This window comes from Mesoplodon densirostris, chromosome 2, assembly GCF_025265405.1.
Source record: "Mesoplodon densirostris isolate mMesDen1 chromosome 2, mMesDen1 primary haplotype, whole genome shotgun sequence".
NCBI lineage: Eukaryota > Metazoa > Chordata > Mammalia > Artiodactyla > Ziphiidae > Mesoplodon > Mesoplodon densirostris.
In genome coordinates, this window is record NC_082662.1 from 171,630,309 (window position 1) to 171,652,051 (window position 21,743).

A 21,743-nucleotide genomic window follows, 5' to 3' on the forward strand; every position below is an offset into this window, starting at 1 on the left:
AGAGGCCACAACAGTGAGAGGCCCATGTACCGCAAAAAAATAAATAAATAAAAATAAAAATAGGCAAAAGATTTGTACAGACACCTCACCATAGAAAGTATACAGGTGGCAAATAAACACATGAAAAGGTGCTCAACATCATTAGTCATCAAGGAAATGCAAATTAAAGCCTCAGTGAGATATCACTGCAAACCCTAGAATGACTGACTAAAATGAAAAAGACTAACTATAGGTCATTTCATGGACGCTGGGTTTGCGAGAGCATCTGTGGGTGACCGGCGGGAGGGGACCGGAAAGACCCAGCTGAGGGTGTGTGGATTTGAGCCTCCGCGTTTCTAGCCCAGGATCTCAAAATGCATTGTGATTCCTGTCCATTAGACTGTAAACTTTATGTAGGTAATCTTAGAAACAATGGTAGTGACCGAATTAGAACAAGCTTTTGGCTATTGTGGACCCATCCAAAGTGTGTGGGTTGCTAGAAACCCTCCTGGCTTTGCTTTTGTTGAATTTGAAGATCCCAGAGAGGCAGAGCTAGATGGGAGAACACTTTGTGGCTGCCGAGTAAGAGTGGAACTGGTTTTTGTTTGTTTGTTTTTGCGGTACTCGGACCTCTCACTGCCGTGGCCTCTCCCGGTGCGGAGCACAGGCTCCGGACGCGCAGGCTCAGCGGCCATGGCTCACGGGCCCAGCCGCTCCGTGGCATGTGGGATCTTCCCAGACCGGGGCACGAACCCGTGTCCCCTGCATCGGCAGGCGGACTCTCAACCACTGTGCCACCAGGGAAGCCCAAGAGTGGAACTGTTGAATGGTGAAAAGAGAAGTCGAAATCTTGGCCCACCTCCTTCTTGGGGTCATCACCCTCAAGATGATTATTATTTTTATTTATTTATTTTTGGCTGCATTGGGTCTTCATTGCTGTGGGCGGGCTTTCTCTAGTTGGGGTGAGCGGGGGCTACTCTTTTTTGCGGTGCGCAGGCTTCTCATTGCGGTGGCTTCTCTTGCTGTGGAGCACAGGCTCTAGGCGTGCAGGCTTCAGTAGTTGTGGCATGTGGGCTCAGTAGTTGTGGCTCGTGGGCTCTAGAGTTCAGGCTTAGTAGTTGTGCTGCATGGGCTTAGTTGCTTTGCAGCATGTGGGATCCTCCTGGACCAGGGATCGAACCTGTGTTCCCTGCATTGACAGGTGGATTCTTAACCACCGTGCCACCAGGGAAGTCCCTCAAGATGATTATTGAAGGAGGAGGCCTCCCTCGCCGCAGATCCACAGATCTCCAAGACAGAGAACCACCTCCTACAGCTGGAGCAGGTCCCTTTCTAAAGATAGGAGAAGAGAGAGAAATCGCCGTCCTGGGAGAGAAATCACAAGCCGCCCCGAACTTTCTCTAGGTCTCGTAGTCAGCCGATCTAGGTCAAATGAAAGGAAATAGAAGACCAGTTTGCAAGAGGAGTGTTGTACAGGAAATAACTTCATTTGACAGGAGTATGTACAGAAAATTCAAGTTTTGTTTGAGAATTCATAAGCTTGGTGCATTTCTTTTTTAATAAATTTATTTATTTTTGGCTGCATTGGGTCTTCGTTGCTGCGCACGGGCTTTCTCTAGCTGCGGCAAGTGGGGGCTACTCTTCGTTGTGGTGTGCGGACTTATTTCGGTGGCTTCTGTTTTGAGGAGCACTGGCTCTAAGCGCGCGGGCTTCAGTAGTTGTGGCTCGCGGGCTTAGTTGCTCCGCGGCATGTGGGATCTTCCCAGACCAGGACTCAAACTTGTGTCCCCCTGCATGGGCAGGCGGATTCTTAACACTGCGCCACCAGGGAAGTCCAAGCTTGGTGTATTTTTAAGATGTTTTAGCTGTTCACATTTGTCTGTCTGTTGGCACAGTGACGCATAAAGGTGTAATTCTCTATGGTTTGAAATGGACTATATAGGCATGTAATATCAAGAATTGTTACTTTACAGTGTTCCCTTAAGCAAAATTGGATTTGCTTTGAATTTTAGTCTTGCGTAGACTGATAATAAATCTACAACTCCTGCCCAGCTAAAGTATGATGTTTAATATTATGGAAACAAAACTGGCAAAAATTGAAAAGACTTTTTCCATAGCTGGGATATGGTATGCAGCTGTAGTTAAGCAAGCAGTCTTTAAACCCTGCTGTGAACACAAGCCAGCAGGTAAAAATTAAAGCTGCACCCTTAACCTAGATTAGAGGTTTAAAAATTCCACTAGTGTTCACACTGGACAAGAGGTTGTCCAGTTGGTGTAGAATTGAAGAAGTTTCAAGAAATTAGTTTACCTTTGCTTTAGGTCAGAAGTTCCTTCTGTGATTGCTGTATATGAATACATAGCTCTTTGTAACATTATTTATTTGGAAATTTGAGACTATTTAAGATACCAGTGTCCTGCCAGTTTAAGGGTACATTTTAGAGCTGAACTTTGAGTTGCTGTGTAAGATTTTTTTTCATGCTGTCATTTGTTATATGTTTTGTGAGAATCCTTGGGATTAAAGTTTTGGTTACAAATTGTTGTTTAACCTGAAAGCCTGGTTTTCCTTGCAAAACTAAAATTTGAGCTTGGTACCAAGTCCAGGTATAACATTCCTATTGGAAGTCATACTTATATTTTCTTGTAAAGTACTTCTGAAAATAAAATATTAGCATAACTGTGTAATAGTTGAACCCACCATTACCATAGTTCTTGTCCCATAGAAGGCAGTTTGTTACACAAATCTTATTTTGTAAGAAACGCAGTTGCGGCTTTTGAAGTGAAGGGAGTTTTTGGTTGTCCACCTAAGTGATGATACATTTTTAGGAGTAGAATCCAGTTCAAAGTCCATGATACTCAGTGATCAACATTTTAAGGTAGAGCCACCTGATACATTATACTCCAAAGTTACCCATTTAAAAAAAAGGCTTTTATCGTTAGCATGAAAGCTTTACACAAAGCTTTAAAAATTACTTTCATTTTATATAATTTGAGGTGTTTCATGGGAATTCGAAGTTGATCCATCATGGTGTAAAATTCACTATATGGTTCAAATGTAACAGTGCAGAATTGAATATGGAGGCATGCATAACCTTGCTCTTAGAAATCTAGAGGAGGTGTAATTTCAAATTTTTGTGCCATTAGATTAAATCATAATGCAGCAACAACAACAAAAGACTATACTAAGTATTGACAAGGATATGGAGGATCTTGAACTCTCATATACTACTGCTGTTGGGAACGTAAAATGGTACAACTCATTTGGAAAACAGCTTGTTGATTTTTAAAAGTTAAATGTACACCTACAGGGTGTTATAGCCATACTGCTTTGCATCCCACACTTAGGTATTTACTAAAGAGAGATGAAAGCATATACAAAGACTTGTACTTGAGCGTTCATGGCAGCTCTATTTGTAGTAGTTCAAAACTAGAAACAAACCAAATGTTTGTCACCAGAAGAACTAAAAAACAAATGTGGCATACCCATAAAATGGAATGCTGCTCAGCAATAAAAAAGAATTAAGTACTAATACAAATAACAACCTAGGTGAATCTCAAAATAAGTATGTTGAGTAAAAGAAAGCTGATAGTATATGCTGTATGATAAAGTGCAAAGGTTTCCTGAGACCAGAATTTTGAGAACCTTTGCCCTGTAGAGTCAGGTGGGCATTACATTTGGCCTTGACTTAGGGTCTAGGTAATGGGAGGCGGACTCGATAGAATTGATAGAATGTATCTCCAGTTAGAGGGAAGGGAGAAACCTGCCTGGTATTTGGGGGGGCACGTGGGGGTCTTCATCTGAGATTGAGAATCCTGAAGGAAAAGCAGGTTTGGGGCAGGAAGGAAGCGGGTGGACTTCACTTTCTTAAGGATGAGCAGAATCTTCTAACTGTAAAAAAGTATATTATCAACTTTTTCTCTTAAAAATGTACTCTTGCTGTGTCTCATGTTAATTATATTTTGTAAAAGATTCTGTTTCATTTATTTAAGCCTTTCTCCTCCCTTCGTCTCTAGATATCATTGACCCAGCAATCCTGCGCCCAGGCCGCCTGGACAAAACACTCTTTGTGGGTTTGCCACCCCCAGCAGATCGTCTCGCTATCTTAAAAACTATCACAAAAGTGAGTAAAGGAAATGGTACATTTTTGTGTATGTTTCTTGCATTTTAAATACAGATAACTAATCGTTTAGGGTGCCTAATCACTGTCTTTTCTGTAGCTTTAAATATTTGCCCAGCCTATAAGATCTTTGTTACTTTAAAGGAATTGTTCTCAGAGCATATTTGAAATGGAATAGAAGCTTTTAGAGATGAAAAGTAAATAGATATAGGCCCATTTTAAATATCCAGAGAAAAATTGAGTTTTGAGGCCACAACGTTGAATTCTGTCCTCCATGTTGGTATATGCCAACTTTTAAGATGCCTGTACAGTATTGACTTTGCTCTTTTTATAAAAATCATAAGCAGTGCATACAAAATACAGAGAAGAAAGCAGATCACCCTAAATTGAACTACTGCAAAATAATCTGCATTAACATTTAGTGCAGACATCATTCCAAACATCTTTATGCAGAATGGGTTGTTGGATGCGTGGATGGTTGAGTGAATGAGAAGGAGAAAGGGGAATAAATTTAAGACATTATTTAAATAAAGTTAAATTTATTTGAAATTTAACAGAAAACAAAACTAAAGGAATTATTAAACTTCCAAGGACAGGTTTCATTTTAGATGGCATCAGTTTAATTTCTGCTCTGAAAGTTAGATAATTAGCATTCTTGTATTTCCCTTTTTCCACTTACCAGCTTTTGTTCCCTGTATATATTTTATTTGCCCAGTGTTATCAAGTTTAACATTCTGTTCTAGAGTCATGTTCTTAGTTTCACATTTAAATAGATACAGTACTCAACAACCAGCACTTTTGCCACAGCTTTTATGTTTTCTAGTTTATTTCATTTTGTCATTTGGTTGACTGTATTTCGTCATCCAGTTTATTCCATTTATTAATAGTTTATTCAACTGTATTCCTCAAGTTCTTTTCATGATTAAGAATGTCTGCCTGTTGTCTTTATAATTAAATGATATATTAGCTTTATACTTAAATGATATATTAAATGATATAATTTTTCCTTGGTCACACAGGCTTTCTGGTCTTTGTAGAAATTGCAGCATGATTTTGGGCATTGAATGTGTTTGTAAAATGTCTGAGGTTAGTCTGATCTTTGTTTTCTCTTTGGTAGGTGACTTGCTTTTTCTCCTTGGATCCCTGAAAAAGTCTTTATCTCTGAAGTTTAGTAACTGAAATAAGATATGTCCCTGTCAGGTTTTTGTTGTTGCTGTTTTGAGTAGTGAAGAACTGAAGTCTGGTGTGCCTTTTTATCTTGTAGGTGCAATTCTTCCTTCATTCCAGGGAAATGTTTCTGTGTTGTATGTATGAATACTTTTTCTGTATCATTTGTTGGATTTATTTCTTCAAGGTCACTGATTATTCACTGATTATTCTTATGTTAGATACCCTTTGTCTTCTGTATCTTTTGTCTGTTTTATTTTTTATTTATTTACTTTTAAAATTTATTTATTTATTTAATTTTATTTTTGGCTGCGTTGGGTCTTTGCCGCTGCACACAGGCTCTCTCCAGTTGCGGCGAGCTGGGGCTACTCTTCATTGTGGTGCGCAGGCTTCTCATTGCGGTGGAGCACGGGCTCCAGGTGCGTGGGCTTCAGTAGTTGTGGCACGTGGGCTCAGTAGTTGTGGCTCACGGGCTCTAGAGTGCAGGCTCAGTAGTTGTGGCGCAAGGGCTCAGCTGCTCCAAGGCATGTGGGATCTTCCCGGACCAGGGCTCGAACCCATGTCCCCCGCATTGGCAGGCGGACTCTTAACCACTGCACCACCAAGGAAGCCCCTGTCTACTTGCTTTAATTTGTCTTTTTCTACTGCACTCACTGTGATTAAACTTGAAGTCTTCTCTTTTTTTCCTTCCTTTCATTGGAACCCCCAAGTTCATGAAATGAACTTGATGGTTACTTCATCCATACCTTCTCTTTGTCCCAATGTAGAGTGAATGAGTTCTCTCATCACCCTCTCATTCTACCTGGAACTAGTTTTCCTACACTTCACACATTACAATTTGAGGTCTGGTTAATTGATTTATGTCCACATTTTTATAGCCTGGGGGTGGGAAAGAGAGCTAAACTGGTACTGATTTGACCATTATAAGGAAGCCTGAACTTATTCTCTTCTGAAAGAGGCCCTGTGAAATGCCTGATTCCTGGACCTGCTCTCTTCATGCAGAGCATGTCTCATTCCCATGTGCTTGTGCCCCCAGTGCTGCACAGCTCCCTGGGAATGGCATACCTTGGCGGTTCTTCCTGATTCTGCTGAAAGCCCCTGATAGTATATCTGAAGGTTTGTGTTTAGCTTTTCCCAGGGATATCTGCTCCAAAGACTGCTTCTCTCCAGATTGGAATTTTAATGGACATTCCATAAGATTTTGTTAGCTTCTTTCCTCCGTGCTGCTTCCCAGGAATGGAGGCCTAATTACTAGCCACTCCAGAATGACCTCTTTCCTTGGAACCCACTTTTCAACATTTACAACATAAGGTTTACCCCCTTTCTTTATTTGGTTGCCACTGGTAAATTTTTAAACTTAACTTTTTTTTTTAGTATTTTCTCTCTGTGTTGGCAAAGGAAGATTCTGTGTTCCTCCTTCACTGGGCCACCCTTACTTAAAAGTGCATAGAGCAGTGTTCGTAACTGTCTCCCGCAGGAGGGGGAACAGGAGGATAATCAGCTCTGTGGGTTAACAAGACCCCACTGACAGCAGTATGGAAGCCAACTTGGAGGAAGGTGAAAGTAAAGGTTGTAAAATGAGGCATGCCGGAACTAAGGCAGTATCAGGGGAATAACAAAGAGGACATAGGTGTGGGGACTATTTAAAGGTTTTAATTAATAGGACATTGGATTAACTATAGAGTTAGGGGGGTAAAGAAAAAGGAAGATGATTTCTCAGCTTGAGCAGCTGAATCGATGGTGGTGTCTATCAACATAAGAGATTTAGGAATGAGGAGGTGATGTTATTTGAGTTTCAGGTGCTTGGGCACTATCCAAGGGGAGACGTGTAGCAGGATGTTAGTCCTGTGGTTGGGAGTTCAGAGGAGTCCTCTGGCTGGGTTATGGTTTCGCCTGTCATCAGCACATAGCTGGTGGTCAAAGCCATGAAAACACATTGCTTTAGTTCAGTGGCTCTCAACCTAGGGCAGTTTTACCATCACCAACAACCCGTCTCACCCCAAGGGCAATGTCTCGGGACATTTGTTTATCACCAAGGCAGGGGAGTGATGGTGCTACTGGACATCCTACAACATACAAAACAGCCCCACAACAAAAAACTTTCCAACTCAAAATATCAATAATGCCAAAGTTAAGAACCTCTTCTTTAGTTAAATATGTACTTGTTTCTTTGTATCCATCAAGTTTGATAATGAATGCATCAAGGCATTTCTCTCCCTTTCCTTGGCTCTGTCATTAGAGACTATGATAGTGAGATTTTGTTTGCTTTGGTTAATGTCTATTTAGATCTTCTGCCCATTTTTTGTTTGGGTTGTTTGTTTTTTTGATATTGAGCTTCCTGAGCTGTCTGTGTATTTTGGAGATTAATCCCTTGTCGGTTGCTTCATTTGCAAATATTTTCTCCCATTCTTAGGGTTGTCTTTTTGTTTTGCTTACAGTTTCCTTTGCTGTGCAAAAGCTTTTATGCTTAGTTAGATTTATTTTTGTTTTTATTCCTATTACTCTAGGAGGTGGATCAAAAAAGATCTTGCTTCAATTTATGTCAAAGTGTGTTCTGCCTATGTTTTCCTCTAAGAGTTTTATAGTGTCCAGCCTTCCATTTAGGTCTCTAATCCATTTTGAGTTTACTTTTGTGTATGGTGTTAGGGAGTGTTCTGAATTCATTCTTTTATATGTAGCTGTCCAGTTTTCCCAGGACCACTTATTGAAGAGACTGTCTTCTCCATTGTATATCTTGCCTCCTTTGTCATAGGTTAGGTGACCATAGGTACATGGGTTTATCTCTGGGCTTTCTGTCCTGTTCCATGGATCTGTATTTCTGTTTTTGTGCCAGTACCATATTGTTTTGATTGCTTTGGTTAACGTATGTGTGTATGTATACACACACAAGCACATTTATACAATCCTAATGTGTTTCTGTAAATTTCTTACAGTTATAATGATATAATGATGATACTTTCACACTTGCCTGTGGGAGATCACTAATTAAAGGCAAAGATTGGAGTAATAATTCATGAGGTATTTGGTGTTGAGGGCCTTGCAGATTTGGACCCAGAAGAATGACTGGCTCATTCTTTCAGACGTATGTCATCCACTGTATGGTACTCAGCACCGTGGAACAACTTTACACTTCCTTCATCTAGAATTTCAGCACTATTTGCTAAAATTGTTAGCTCCTGGACTCGGGTAAAGGCCCCACTTCAAAGATAAAATTATTAGGAAAATAAGATACTAGAATATTAACCTAAATGAATGATCTTCTAGTCAGTCAACAAGTATTTATTGTAAACTAAATATATCCCTGGTTGTGTGTATACCATGGGGAGACTAAGACATATAAGACATAGTCCTTATATATAAGGACCTTTTCTTCTAGATGAAAAGATAATATGAATGTTTCTAAAACAACAACAGGCATATTCATTCATTCCTGAGAAAGGGAGAAAAATGAAGGCAACTGAGTAACCTAGAGATTTCAACTATATAAAGAAATATAAAGAAAAAAGTCAAGAAGAAAACATAGCAAAATATGAACAGTGCTTGCCTCTTGGGGATGGGCTTACAGGTTACTACTTCTGCCTTCTCAGTGCCCTCCAGTCAGAGACCAGGAACACACTTGGAGTTGAACAAGCATGGCTTGTTGCTCTTTCAAGTGAGGGAGGACCTGCACCACAGAGAACTGTGGGACGTCTCAGTAAGAGGATGTTAGAAAGGACTTCAGTGATTTGTGTTTGTGTTAGGTTTGGGAAGAGTTTAAGGGGCTTTGCTCTGAATTGCTTTCAAAAACGAGGCATTATTCTGTGATTGAGGGTCTTAATAAATCTTACCAAGGAGGAAGACTAGACCAAGGCTAAGGCTGTGATTGGGAAAGAAGCAGCTGTCACTTACATTAGCCGGGACAGGCAGTGTTTGACCATTCTGTGGTTTGGGCAGTGTCCACGTTTTATCTGTGTTCAGACATGATTATGCAGGAATCTTGTTTTTCTCTTGATCCATCCTGGTCATGGAGTGGCCTTCTCTGATGTTGATGTTCTGTGAAATTGTTTATGTTCAACAGGGCACCAATGCCTAGCTGTGAGGGCCCAGCCAGCTCATAGCAACACCAAGGCCCACTTGCTGGATGTCAGGGCCTGCTTGTCTCTGTCTCAGTGGCTTTGTATTTCCAAATTTTCTATCATGAGCGTATATGCATATAGCGGGGGAAGGGATACGGAGAATGTTTTGTGGTTGTTTTTTTTTAAACAAAAACATAAATGTTGAGGTTAAGGAGGAAGGGCCTAGAATTAGATAGAAAGGCCCTTTGGGCAGCCTCCATGCACAAAGTTGTGACTATAGAAAGAAAAGAAACCAGAAAAAGACATTTTGATTAAAATCTGTTTGACTTTAAAAGCAACTTTTGTGAGATTGTGGTTTAGACTGTTATATAGTGAGTTCTCAGCATCTGTCTCTGCTAAAGGCAAAGGAGGGCTTTTGGCTGTTTATTCTTAGACTGTATTTTTGCAGCGGTTATGGGCGTGTCGTGTTCTCAGACCCGCTCCAGAGGAAGGGACCCACACTGGCCTGAGTGACGGTGCACTTTCTGTTGCCCTCTGAGGAGAGCTGCTTGCCCTGCGTTTCACATCCTTATCTTACTTTTTCCCTCCAGAGGCCTTGAATGTTTTTGCTTAAAGATCTTTGTTGATGGCTAAAGCTAAAGCAGGGTAGAGGGAGAGGAAGCAGAATCTCTCATTTCAGGGCAGAGTCCACAAGGCAGACCTGCCCATGGCAGTCTTTATAAAGACTCAGCCACAAGTGAGAAAAATTGGCCTTTTTAATGTTTAATAAACCTTTCTATTTCAAAGTTTGCTGGTTTTTTACTTAAATTCCCCAGATTGTTTTATATATACTATTTCCTCTTTTTCCAATTAATACTTGAAATATTTTGGGGAGATTAGAATAAAATTCTTTAGTCTTGGTCCTAAAAATCTAAAGATCTGTGGGTCAGAGCAACTTCTCAGTATCTTTTGGAGTCTAAGTTTCTTAAGAGAAAAACGAGCAATGACATACTACTTTTTTATATATTCTATTTGGTGTTTCTGGTAATGATGTGGTAATAAGAGGTTTATCACTAAAAACCCCTTGGACAAGTAGAACTTTTTTTTCTTAATTTCTGTTTTTTCCTATAAATGTCATTAAAACTTACCCTTATCTCAGAAAGCCAGAAAGGTTTTTGATGTCTGCCAAGTGCTTTGAGGTAACATGCGGTCTTTAAAATAGTGATAAAAATTGCACTAAGAGACCTAAAATTCTCAATATGTTTTTTAAAACGTGCCCCATAAGACTAAAACATATAACATCTTACCAAGAAACATATCTGTTAAATTTTCATGGGCTAAGATAAGAATATCTGATATAATAAAAAGTGATATTTATTAAGCACTTACTGTGTTCTAGGTACTTTACAAATATGAATATGCTTAATCCTTGCAACTGCCTTTTGAACTGTTTGAATATTTAAATATTCAAATGAATATTATTTCCATTTTACTGATGAGCAAACTTTTCTCACAAAAACAGGATACAAAGATGTGTGTTTTTTTCTTTTTTCTTTTATTGAAGAAATATAGTTGATTTACAATGTTGTGTTAATTTCTGCTATACAGCAAAATGATTCAGTTTTTTATATATATAAAAGAATATATATATATATTTTTTTCATATTCTTTTCCATTATGGTTTATCACAGGATATTGAATATAATTCCCTGTGCTATACAGTAGGACCTTGTTGTTTATCCATTCTATACATAATAGTTTGCATCTGCTAATCCCAGACTCCCATTCCATCACTCCCCCACCCCCCTTGGCAACCACAAGTCTATTCTCTATGTCTGTTGTTTCTGTTTCGTAGATAAGTTCATTTGTGTCATATTTTAGATTGCACATACAAGTGATATCATATGGTATTTATCTTTTTTTTTTCTGACTTCACATAGTATGATAATCTCTGGGTCCATCCGTGTTGCTGCAGATGGCATTATTTCATTCTTTTTTATGGCTGAGTAGTATTCTGTTGTATATATGTACCACATCTTCTTTATCCATTCATTTGTCAATGGACATGTAGGTTGTTTCCATGTCTTGGCTGTTGTGAATAGTGCTGCTATGAACGTAGGGGCGCATGTATCTTTTTCTTTTTTTTCTTTTTTTTTTTTTTTTGTGGTACGCGGGCCTCTCACTGTTGTGGCCTTCTCCCGTTGCGGAGCACAGGCTCCAGACACGCAGGCTCAGCGGCCATGGCTCGCAGGCCCAGCCACTCCGTGGCATGTGGGATCTTCCCAGACCGGGGCACGAACCCGTGTCCCCTGCATCGGCAGGCGGACTCTCAACCACTGCGCCACCAGGAAAGCCCGCACATGTATCTTTTTGAATTAGAGTTTTATCTGGATATATGCCCAGGAGTGGGATTGCTGGATCATATGACAACACCATTTTTAATTTTTTGAGGAACCTCCATACTGTTTTCCATAGTGGCTGCACCAATTTAACATTCCCACCAACAGTGTAAGAGGGTTCCCTTTTCTCCACACCCTCTCCAGTATTTGTTATTTGTAGCCTTTTTAGTGATGGCCATTCTGACCATTGTGAGGTGGTACCTCATTGTAGTTTTGATTTGCATTTAGAGATGTATGTTTTCTATTTATATGTTCAAAGACTGGCAAGAAATTGCAAAGTGGCAGTTACCATGTTACGGTGGTACGATTATGTTAATTTTCCTCTTTATTTGTTTTCCAGTCAACTATATGAATAAAAATCATTGCTGATTCCAGACTCTATTATGTGCTATAAAAATAGATTTCTGTGACTCAATATAGATGTTATTATTGAAATAACATAAAAGTTGTAGCACATCTTGAATTACTTTTTGAACCTGAGTTTTCCATAACGTATAATGCTTAATCAGAATTATAGGATTAAACATCAGAATAATAGTGTAAATGGGTCATAATTTCCCTTTTTTTTAAATTATGGTAAGAGGACTTCCCTGGTGGCTCAGTGGTTAAGAATCCACCTGCCAATGCAGGGGACATGGGTTCGAGCCCTGGTCCAGAAAGATCCCACATGCCACGGAGCAACTCAGCCACAACTGCTGAGCCTGCACTCTAGAGCCCACAAGCCACAACTACTGAGCCCACACATCACAGCTACTGAAGCCTGCACGCCTAGAGCCCGTGCTTCGCAACCAGAGAAGCCACCACAATGATAAGCCCGCACACTGCAACAAAGAGTAGCCCCCGCTCGCCACAACTAGAGAAAGCCTGCGCACAGCAACGAAGACCCAATGCAGCCAAAAATAAATTAATTAATTAATTAAATAAAATTTTTAAAAATAAATAATAAATAAATAAATCACGGTAGGATATGTCTAACTTAAATTTACCATTTTAACCATTTTTAAGTGGACAGTTCTTTGACATTAGTGCATTCACATTGTTGTGTGCAGTCATCACCACTGTCCATCTCCAGAACTCTTCATTTTGCAGCCTGAAAATCTGTACCCATTAAACAATAACTCCCCATTCCACCCTCCCTCCAGCCCTGGCAACCGCCATTCTACTTTGTCTCTATGAATTTGACTACTCTAGGTACCTCATATGAGTAGAATCATATTATATTTGTAGGCTGTAACTTATTTATTTATTTTTTTTGGCACACAGGCCTCTTACTGTTGTGGCCTCTCCCGTTGCGGAGCGCAGGCTCAGCAGCCATGGCTCACGGGCCGGCTCACGGGCCTAGCCGCTCCGCGGCATGTGGGATCTTCCTGGACCGGGACACGAACTCGTGTCCCCTGCATCGGCAGGCGGACTCTCAACCATTGTGCCACCAGGGAAGCCCTGTAGGCTGTAACTTCTTAAGAGACTATTTTTCTTTTTCTAATAATTCTTTTGGCTCGGCTTTCTCTAGTTATGAAATTATTTGAGATATCCATTAGAGCTTTATTAAGAGATAATAAAACCAGTAGTGAAGAAAACAAAGTTAGTATAAAAAGTTCTAAATATTTCATATATATAAATATCATTTTAATAAATGATTCTCTAAACTATTTATATATTTGGTTTTATACGCTTTGTAATATGCCATTTAAAATGTTCTAATTGCTCCCACTTGACAATGCATAGAATTCACCTGCCATTTTACTTCTTACTGTAGGTCACATTCTTACTGCCACATTTCAGTTAAGAATAAATAGATTTTAATGATACAGAGATTCCTCAGCCCTTATTTCTACTAATTGGAAAGTAATGTTGCTATTGAAACTTTTGGAAGTATCCTATGTAGACCACACCCCCCAAAAAAGGGCAGTTTGTTACTTTCTTTCAATTGATAGTATTTTGGGGGTTTATTTTTCTAAAAAATTAATCTCCTAAGAATTAGAAAATTTCTGAGAATCTAATTAAATTTCTAAGAATTAATTATTTTTCTAAAATATTACTTTTAGATAAGCATTTGTTTATTGTGTTCCTTTATATATTGAGCTTTCTCAAAAGATTTAACTTAAAGAGTGCCCTAAATATGGCAAGTTGGCAATTGCTCCCCCTGTGCAGTTGTGAGAAAAATTTCTCCTCTGGGTTCTCATAAAGAAGGCACTCAGTTGTGATAGATGTTTTTACCAATATCCCTATCATAAACACAGTAATAAGCCTTTCAGGACTGAAGCTGGTGGTTCTCCTAATGTAAGCTGCGGACATAACTAAAAGCCAGTTCATTAAAAACAACTTCATGAAAGGTCAAAGAAATGCACTTTGAGGATGTGTGAGCCTTTATGAAAGTCCGGCTTGGCCCAAGAATAGAATTTAGATATTGAGAAGTATAAAAGAATTATCCTCAGGCAGTCCTCCATGAATCAATTTCTTATGATTGAGCTTTTGATTAAAACAGGACAGTAGGGACTTCCCTGGTAGCACAGTGGTTAAGAATCCACCTGCCAATGCAGGGGCACGTGTTCGATCCCTGGTCCGGGAAGATCCCACGTGCCGCAGAGCAACTAAGCCCGTGCGCCACAACTACTGAGCCTGCGCTCTAGAGCCCACGAGCAACACTACTGAGCCCACGTGCCACAACTACTGAAGCCCACACGCTCTAGGGCCCGAGAGTCGCAACTACTGAGCCCGAGTGCCTCAACTACTGAAGCCCGCATGCCTAGAGCCTGTGCTCTGCAACAAGAGAAGCCCCCTCTTGCCACAACTAGAGAAAGCCCGCACGCAGCAACAAAAACCCAACACAGCCAAAAATAAATTAAAAAAAAAAAAAAAAACAGGACAGTAGATAGTTTGAGGTAAAATTCTCTAGCAGCACAGGGGACGTCCATGTGCTGGGTGACCATCAAGGTAGGGTTGATAGTTTCTTCCTTCCTTCCGTCCTTCCTTCCTTCCTTCCTTCCCTCCTTCCTTCCTTTCTCATTGCAGTGGCTTCTCTTGTTGCGGAGCACGGGCTCTAGGCGCATGAGCTTCAGTAGTTGTGGCGCGTGGGCTCAGTAGTTGTGGCTCATGGGCTCTAGAGCGCAGGCTCAGTAGTTGTTGCACACAGGCTTAGTTGCCCCGTGCATGTGAGATCTTCCCAGGCCAGGGCTCACACCCGTGTCCCCTGCATTTGTAGGCAGATTCTTAACCACTGTGCCACCAGGTAAGCCCTAATAGTTTCTTAAGAACATTAAAGAATCTCAGAAGGGTTCATGCCTAATGAGGTAGCCTCTTTCCCACTTCCGACATAGCTTGGAAAGTCCAAACATTTCTATTCTCCATCATGATAAATCCTTATTACCTGTTCATCATCACTATTTAAATAAGACTTCCCCTCTCCCTCCCCCTTCCCCTCCCAAATATAGCACCAAATTATCTCTACTTATCTGGAGATAAGATACTGGGTTTTCATAATTCAAAAAGAGTCATGTACCAAAATGTTCATTGCAGCTCTATTTACAATAGCCCGGAGATAGAAACAACCTAAGTGTCCATCATTGGATGAATGGATAAAGAAGATGTGGCACATATATACAATGGAATATTACTCAGCCATAAAAAGAAACGAAATTGAGCCATTTGTAATGAGGTGGATAGACCTAGAGTCTGTCATACAGAGTGAAGTAAGTCAGAAAGAGAAAGACAAATACCGTATGCTAACACTTATATATGGAATTTAAGGGAAAAAAACGTCATGAAGAACTTAGGGGTAAGACAGGAATAAAGACACAGACCTACTAGAGAATGGACTTGAGGATATGGGGAGGGGGAAGGGTAAGCTGTGACAAAGTGAGAGAGTGGCATGGACATATATACACTACCAAACGTAAAATAGATAGCTAGTGGGAAGTAGCCGCATAGCACAGGGTAGATCAGCTCGGTGCTTTGTGAGCACCTGGAGGGGTGGGATAGGGAGGGTGGGAGGGAGGGAGACGCCAGAGGTAGGAGATATGGGAACATATGTGTATGTATGGCTGATTCACTTTGTTATAAAGCAGAAACTAACACACTGTTTTAAAGCAATTATACTCCAATAAAGATGAAAAAGCAAAAAAGAAAAAAAGATACTGGGTTTTGGGGGGGAATTCCCTGGTGGTCCAGTGGTTAGGACTCAGTGCTGTGAACCTGGGTTCAATCCCTGGTCAGGGAACTAAGATCCCACAAGATGCGTGGCCAAAAATAAAAATTTTTTTAATTGAAAAAAAAGATGCTGGGTTTTTTTAATTACGAAAATACGCAGTAAAGATTTGGGGCCTTACCAAATGTCCATTCAGTTGTAGGTTTGAACTTCAGAACTCAAGTTTTTAAATTCCTGGTTCAGTGTTATTTCCACTTTTCAGACCTTTTTATTAAAGTATAGTGCACATACAGAAAAGTAGACATATCATTAAATGTCCGACTTCATGCGTTTTTATAAACAAAACCTTCAAGAAAGAATATTAGCAGTTAATTTCATGGAGACAGAAAGTAGAGTGGTGGCTGCCAGGGGCTGGCAGGGGAGGGGGGAGTAGGGGAGGGGAGGGTTGTCCCTTAACACAAGCAAAGTTCCATCTTGGGAAGGTGGCTGGTTATGTTTTAGAGATTGATGGTTGCACAGTAATGTGAATGTAATTAATGCCACTAAACTATACATTTTAAAATGGTTAAAATGATAAATTTTGATAAGTAAATTTTACCACAGTAAAAGAGAGAACATTACCAGAGCCACAGAAGCTGGCCTCCTGCTTCCTGCAAGGCACTGCCCACCTCTACCCGCACAAGGTTAACTGACGAGATTGAAGGAAACTTAGGGATCATGCAGTCTGACCGTCTAGTTTTACACACAACCAGAGGGAGAAAAGAAAAAAGCACAAAGATTGTTTCCTAAGGTCGCACAGAAAGTGTATTTTCCCATGTTTATTTCACAGGTCGAAGTGGATTGAATGGGAAACATAACTGTTTCTTGAACCTGTGTTAGATGAACATTTGCATTTTATCAAATAATAGCAGCTAGCAGATGTACAGTTGATTAAATTCTTAAACATGCCCAGCTGGGAGGACATGAGAGGACACCCTCTGAGCATGGACCAGACTGAAGCAGGTGATAGCTCAAGGTGCTGGGTCGTCTGACCCTCTGCTTGGAGCACCTGCCGAGCTAATATTTACACTTGAGGCTTAATGACATATGTTTGTTTACTTTTTTTCTGTGTGTTTCTTCTTAAACTGTTTATTTCCGTGTAATATTTGCTACCAAGGAAAGACAATATGCAATGTAGATTTAAGTTATGAATCAGAATAAATCAGAATAATAAAGCAAATACTCACAAGCCTACCATCTTAACAATGTCCTGTATTTTAAGTCACTAAGAACTGTTTTGTTTGCCTCTGCAGTTTAAGTCACTAAAAATGTTATTAAATATGTACTGTATGCATGAAAGGTGCCGTGTTAAGTGTTGTTCGAATTCTAAGGTTGTTCTGATACTTGTCCTTTCTAGCATCTCTTAGTATGAGCTGAAGGGGAATTGGCACCAAAGTCAGGGTTGAGTTTTGGATAAAGGGTTAGGAAAGAACACATTGAGCACAGAGGGCTTTTGGCTTTTTTTTTGTATAGCAGTTTGCTGATTGTTCTCTCCTGGCCACGTTCAATGTTATTTCTCCCTTCCTAGCCAGGCTCACACCAAAACTAAGCACATATGCACATCAAAACTTATCACTGCTTATGTACTTGCCATATTTAATCAGGCAAAGGAAATGTGATTCTTCACCTTTGGAAAGATTGAGGGTGGTGGGTTTTTTTTTTTTTTTTTTTTTTTTGCGGTACGTGGGCCTCTCACTGTTGTGGCCTCTCCCGTTACGGAGCACAGGCTTCGGACGCGCAGGCTCAGCGGTCATGGCTCACGGGCCCAGCCGCCCCGCGGCACGTGGGATCTTCCCAGACCGGGGCACGAACCCGTGTCCCCTGCATCGGCAGGCGGACTCTCCACCACTGCGCCACCAGGGAAGCCCGGTGGTAGGTTTTGTTCTTGGTGTTTTGTTTTTGCTATAGTACTTACAGATTCTTCAGACTTCACCAGCATAAATTCTTTGCCTTCAGCTTTCCCAAGTTTGGGATCTACTTCTTAACCTCGCTTCTCAAAATTGAAATTTGTAAAAATCTGTTACACTAGTCTGGGAGTCAGTTATATTCATTTAGTCAAGCAGCCATTACTATTTATTTAGAACCTATTATGTGGGAAAATATAGATGTTTAAAGCCTCAGTGAAAGTGGATTTGTCTCTCTTACTCAGAATGGCACCAAACCCCCACTGGATGCAGATGTAAATTTGGAAACAGTTGCTGGTGACCTTCGCTGTGATTGCTATACGTGAGTATCTCCATCTCCAGTCAGTTAACTCTCTGAGGCTCAGTTTTCTCATGTGCAAAATGAGGGAGAATGATGTTGGGAGGATTAAATTAGGAATCCTGGAAAGCACCCAGCGTCTGGCTTTTCCTCCTTCTTCCTTCTTAGAGAAGGGACTCCCCATCCTGAGGCTTTGAGGGGTTCCCAGGAGTATGGGCAATCCTCTCATATGTTCATTCTTGGTACTCAGCTACACTGACCACCGTCACTGCCTTTCACAAATTGTCTCTGTTGTTCCACAATATTAAAGCAGACATTTCATTACCAGCTGCCAAATTATCGAGGTGCTTCAGCATTTAAAAGAAAATAATCTACAGGTTTTTCAAGCCTCAGAATGCATTTTTCACAGCACACCTGTTAATACTCACACAGCCTGTAGTAAAAGCAGGAGGTCAAATATTTCTGCCTTCAGCTTTCATATGTGTGTGGTGGTGGTTGTTTTTGTTGTTTCCTTCATATGTTTTTAAGTAAATTTGTTAACTTTCCTAATTTTGGTTCACAGGGAAGAAAATGAAATTCACGTTGGACTAACAGGGGACATCTCTCCCTCTGGCTTATTTTCAAAACCCTGTTGATTGTCCACAATATACTAGGGTGTTCATGATATTCCTCTAGGTCAAGGTCAAATAATGTGCTTTCTGAAGCTAAGTCAGTCAAGGAAAGCAGTATTTTAATCTTTGAGGTCTTTAGGAGTCTATTATTCAGCAGTGTAAATTTATATCCAAGGAACATAACCACCGGTACTGATAATAGGCACTCAGTTCTTTCCAGTTCTGGTTGAAGAATTTCACATAACTGTCTCTTTTTTTTTTTTTTTAATAAATTTATTTATTTATTTATTCATTTTTGGCTGCGTTGGGTCTTCGTTGCTGTGCACGGGCTTTTTCTAGTTGTGGCGAGCAGGGGCTACTCTTCCTTGTGGTGTGCGGGCTTCTCATTGTGTTGGCTTCTCTTGTTGTGGAGCACGGGCTGTAGGCACGCAGGCTGCAGTAGTTGTGGCATGTGGGTTCAGTAGTTGTGGCTCGCGGGCTCTAGAGCACAGGCTCAGTAGTTGTGGCACACGGGCTTCGTTGCTCCGCGGCATGTGGGATCTTCCCGGACCAGGGCTCGAACCCGTGTCCGCTGCATTGGCAGGCGGATTCTTAACCACTGCACCACCAGGGAAGCCCACATAACCGTCTCTTATTAAGATGATTCCACTTGAAACCATGCTGGTCATTTTTAGGGCATGTGGCCAGGATCCAAAGTTTAATGTCCAGTTTTTTCATATATGAACAACTAGGGATCTGAGTCTTGGTCTTTGTTCTGCCACCTCAACCCCAATGCGCCTGAGAGATTTGCTGCACTCTGGTCAGGACTCTTGGCTCACTTAAGAAAGCAGTGACTGTCTCAGTGAAAGGGAAATGGTCCCCCAGGCCGTGGTGGTGAGGGGCGTATGTAAAAGCCCTACCTTACCTTTAAGGAGAATGTCTCTCTTCCCCTCATTGGAAATCAAATGCACACCAGTATATAATTAATGAACTTACTGCTAAAGAAAATAAGACTTAAGTGAGTAGTTTACATGTTTGAGTGCTAAAATCTGAAAAGATTTCCAGTTGGTAGCAGAGGCTGTTTTGATGGCAGAATTTACCCTGGGCCACATCTTCTGGATTATACCATGTAAGGAGTCAGTTAATAAATAGGTTAGGGTTAAAGTTGAATGTTGTATGTTTTGAGTTTTAATGCCACTCTCTTCACAGTTTGAAAGGCAGTATACTACTACAGTCTTCAGCTACTTGTTACATTATTGGTTAATGTGTGTGATTATTAAATAATGTTACAAACCTAACACGTAACCAACAGAAAGATTGGATTCAGTCAATAATTTAAACTCTGTGGGTCTTTAATTTTATTAGTTATGTGGATTGTCACATTATATGTTAAATGTTTGTCTAGAAATGAGGTTCTTATCCCCCAATTCAAAAGCTTTCTCAAAGCATGTGTAAGAATCCTGTTAAAGATGTAATGTATTGAAACACCAGTGAGCCCCAATGTCTTTCATTGAACTCAAGAACCATGCTGACTCAGCATATTACACAGACCCATTAAATGAAGGCTTGTTAGTTCTTGTCATATTTTAAGTAATTTATGATGTGTCCATTCAGCTTGAGCTTGAATCAAGTGCATCAAAGACTTTAGCCTTTGTATTTTCCTTTTTTGAACTAAGGGTCATAAATGATTTTTTTATATAAGCTTAGTTTAGACATTAGGTAACATACTATTGGTATATACTGGTAATGGGCCAGTTAGCACCTTAGCATGGGCCTTGTGAATGAAAATTTTACAATAAATAGTGTATAAGTTGCTTTCTACTGACTGGTTGTTTTAGACTTTTTATATTATCATTAGTATCTATAGTGATTAGCATGGGAATATTTATGATTCATTGCATTGTTGCCTTCATAATTTCCTTTCTTCTGAAAGTTAGAAATATGTTATGAGAAAGCTAAAAGCTCTTTCCTACTGACCATGATCAGTTTATCCCACCGTTATTGGTTAGTGTCCTTCCTGATTGTTTAATATGTGACTTAAAAAGAAATTGCTGCCATACTTTTTTCTGGGCTTTTGCAGTGTCTAAGAATAAATGAATAAGAACGGTTTTTTTATTACAGGGGTGCAGATCTCTCTGCTTTGGTACGGGAGGCTTCTATCTGTGCCTTGAAGCAGGAAATGGCAAGACAGAAGAGTGGAAGTGAAAAAGGTACAGTTCTCTACAGAATCTCTCAGTCCTAGTTAGTTATGACTCTGGATACCTAAAATCACTGTTAACCTGGAAAATGTCCATTTTCTAGCATCTATCATCTGTGATATTAAAACTGACATTTTTCTGATGAGACCTTTAGCAGCTGTTCTGGAATATTACATAACCTCTGTGGCTGACAACTACAATAATAACAAAGTTATTTGGTGCCTAATAAAATGTTTTCTATCTTTCCTTATCATCATATACAAATGTTTAGAGTTAGGCAAGTAGGTCCATTTACTGTCTCCATCATGAGTTTGGTCTATTTATCAATACTGGAAAACTTAATCATTCTTTTTCTAAGGTGATACCTACTTTCCTGTTAAAATGTAGCCTAAATTGAAGAGCTTAGAAAACACACAAACAAGAAGTAAAAATTGAAATAACTTTCCGTATACTTACATTTTTCTTTGGGGCCATGTCAACAGCTTTGCATTGCTCTTCACATGTGACAGTGTCTTTGATTTTATTATTTGGGTTACAAAACGATTCATTTGTGACCTGCGGCTGACCATGCCAAGTACAGAAATAGCCTCTACTTTGCTTGGTTCCTGGGACAGCTGTTTGATCAGTTGCAGTGTGTGGCCGTCTTCCTTACAGTACTGTCGAATACCTTCTTCAAAAGACCTGCCTTGTCCTCAAAACCTGTACTTTGATCTGAAGTTCAAGTCCAGGTTGATCTCCTTTTATTCAGTAGACTTCCCAGAAGATGTCTTTCTTTATTCATATTTTTTTTTAATTCTTTTCCCTTTTTTCTTTGGCTACCAGGAATCTTGGAGCTAACTTTTCTTTACAGTTGCAGCAGCATATGCTTAGCTTAGA

At 40.1% G+C, this 21,743-nt stretch overlaps 1 protein-coding gene and 1 pseudogene across 2 annotated transcripts in view; both read left to right on the forward strand.

Annotated features, from left to right (window-relative positions):
* The window catches only part of NVL (nuclear VCP like), an 82,238-nt gene that overhangs the window by 55,078 nt on the left and 5,417 nt on the right, over positions 1-21,743 (forward strand). For both annotated transcript variants that reach the window (XM_060091379.1, XM_060091380.1), the window contains 3 exons: positions 3,991-4,097; positions 18,027-18,103; positions 20,791-20,879. In XM_060091379.1, the coding sequence (XP_059947362.1) occupies positions 3,991-4,097; positions 18,027-18,103; positions 20,791-20,879 (273 nt within the window). The remainder of the gene's footprint in view (positions 1-3,990; positions 4,098-18,026; positions 18,104-20,790; positions 20,880-21,743) is intronic.
* On the forward strand, positions 354-1,521 carry LOC132483345 (serine/arginine-rich splicing factor 3-like; annotated as a pseudogene).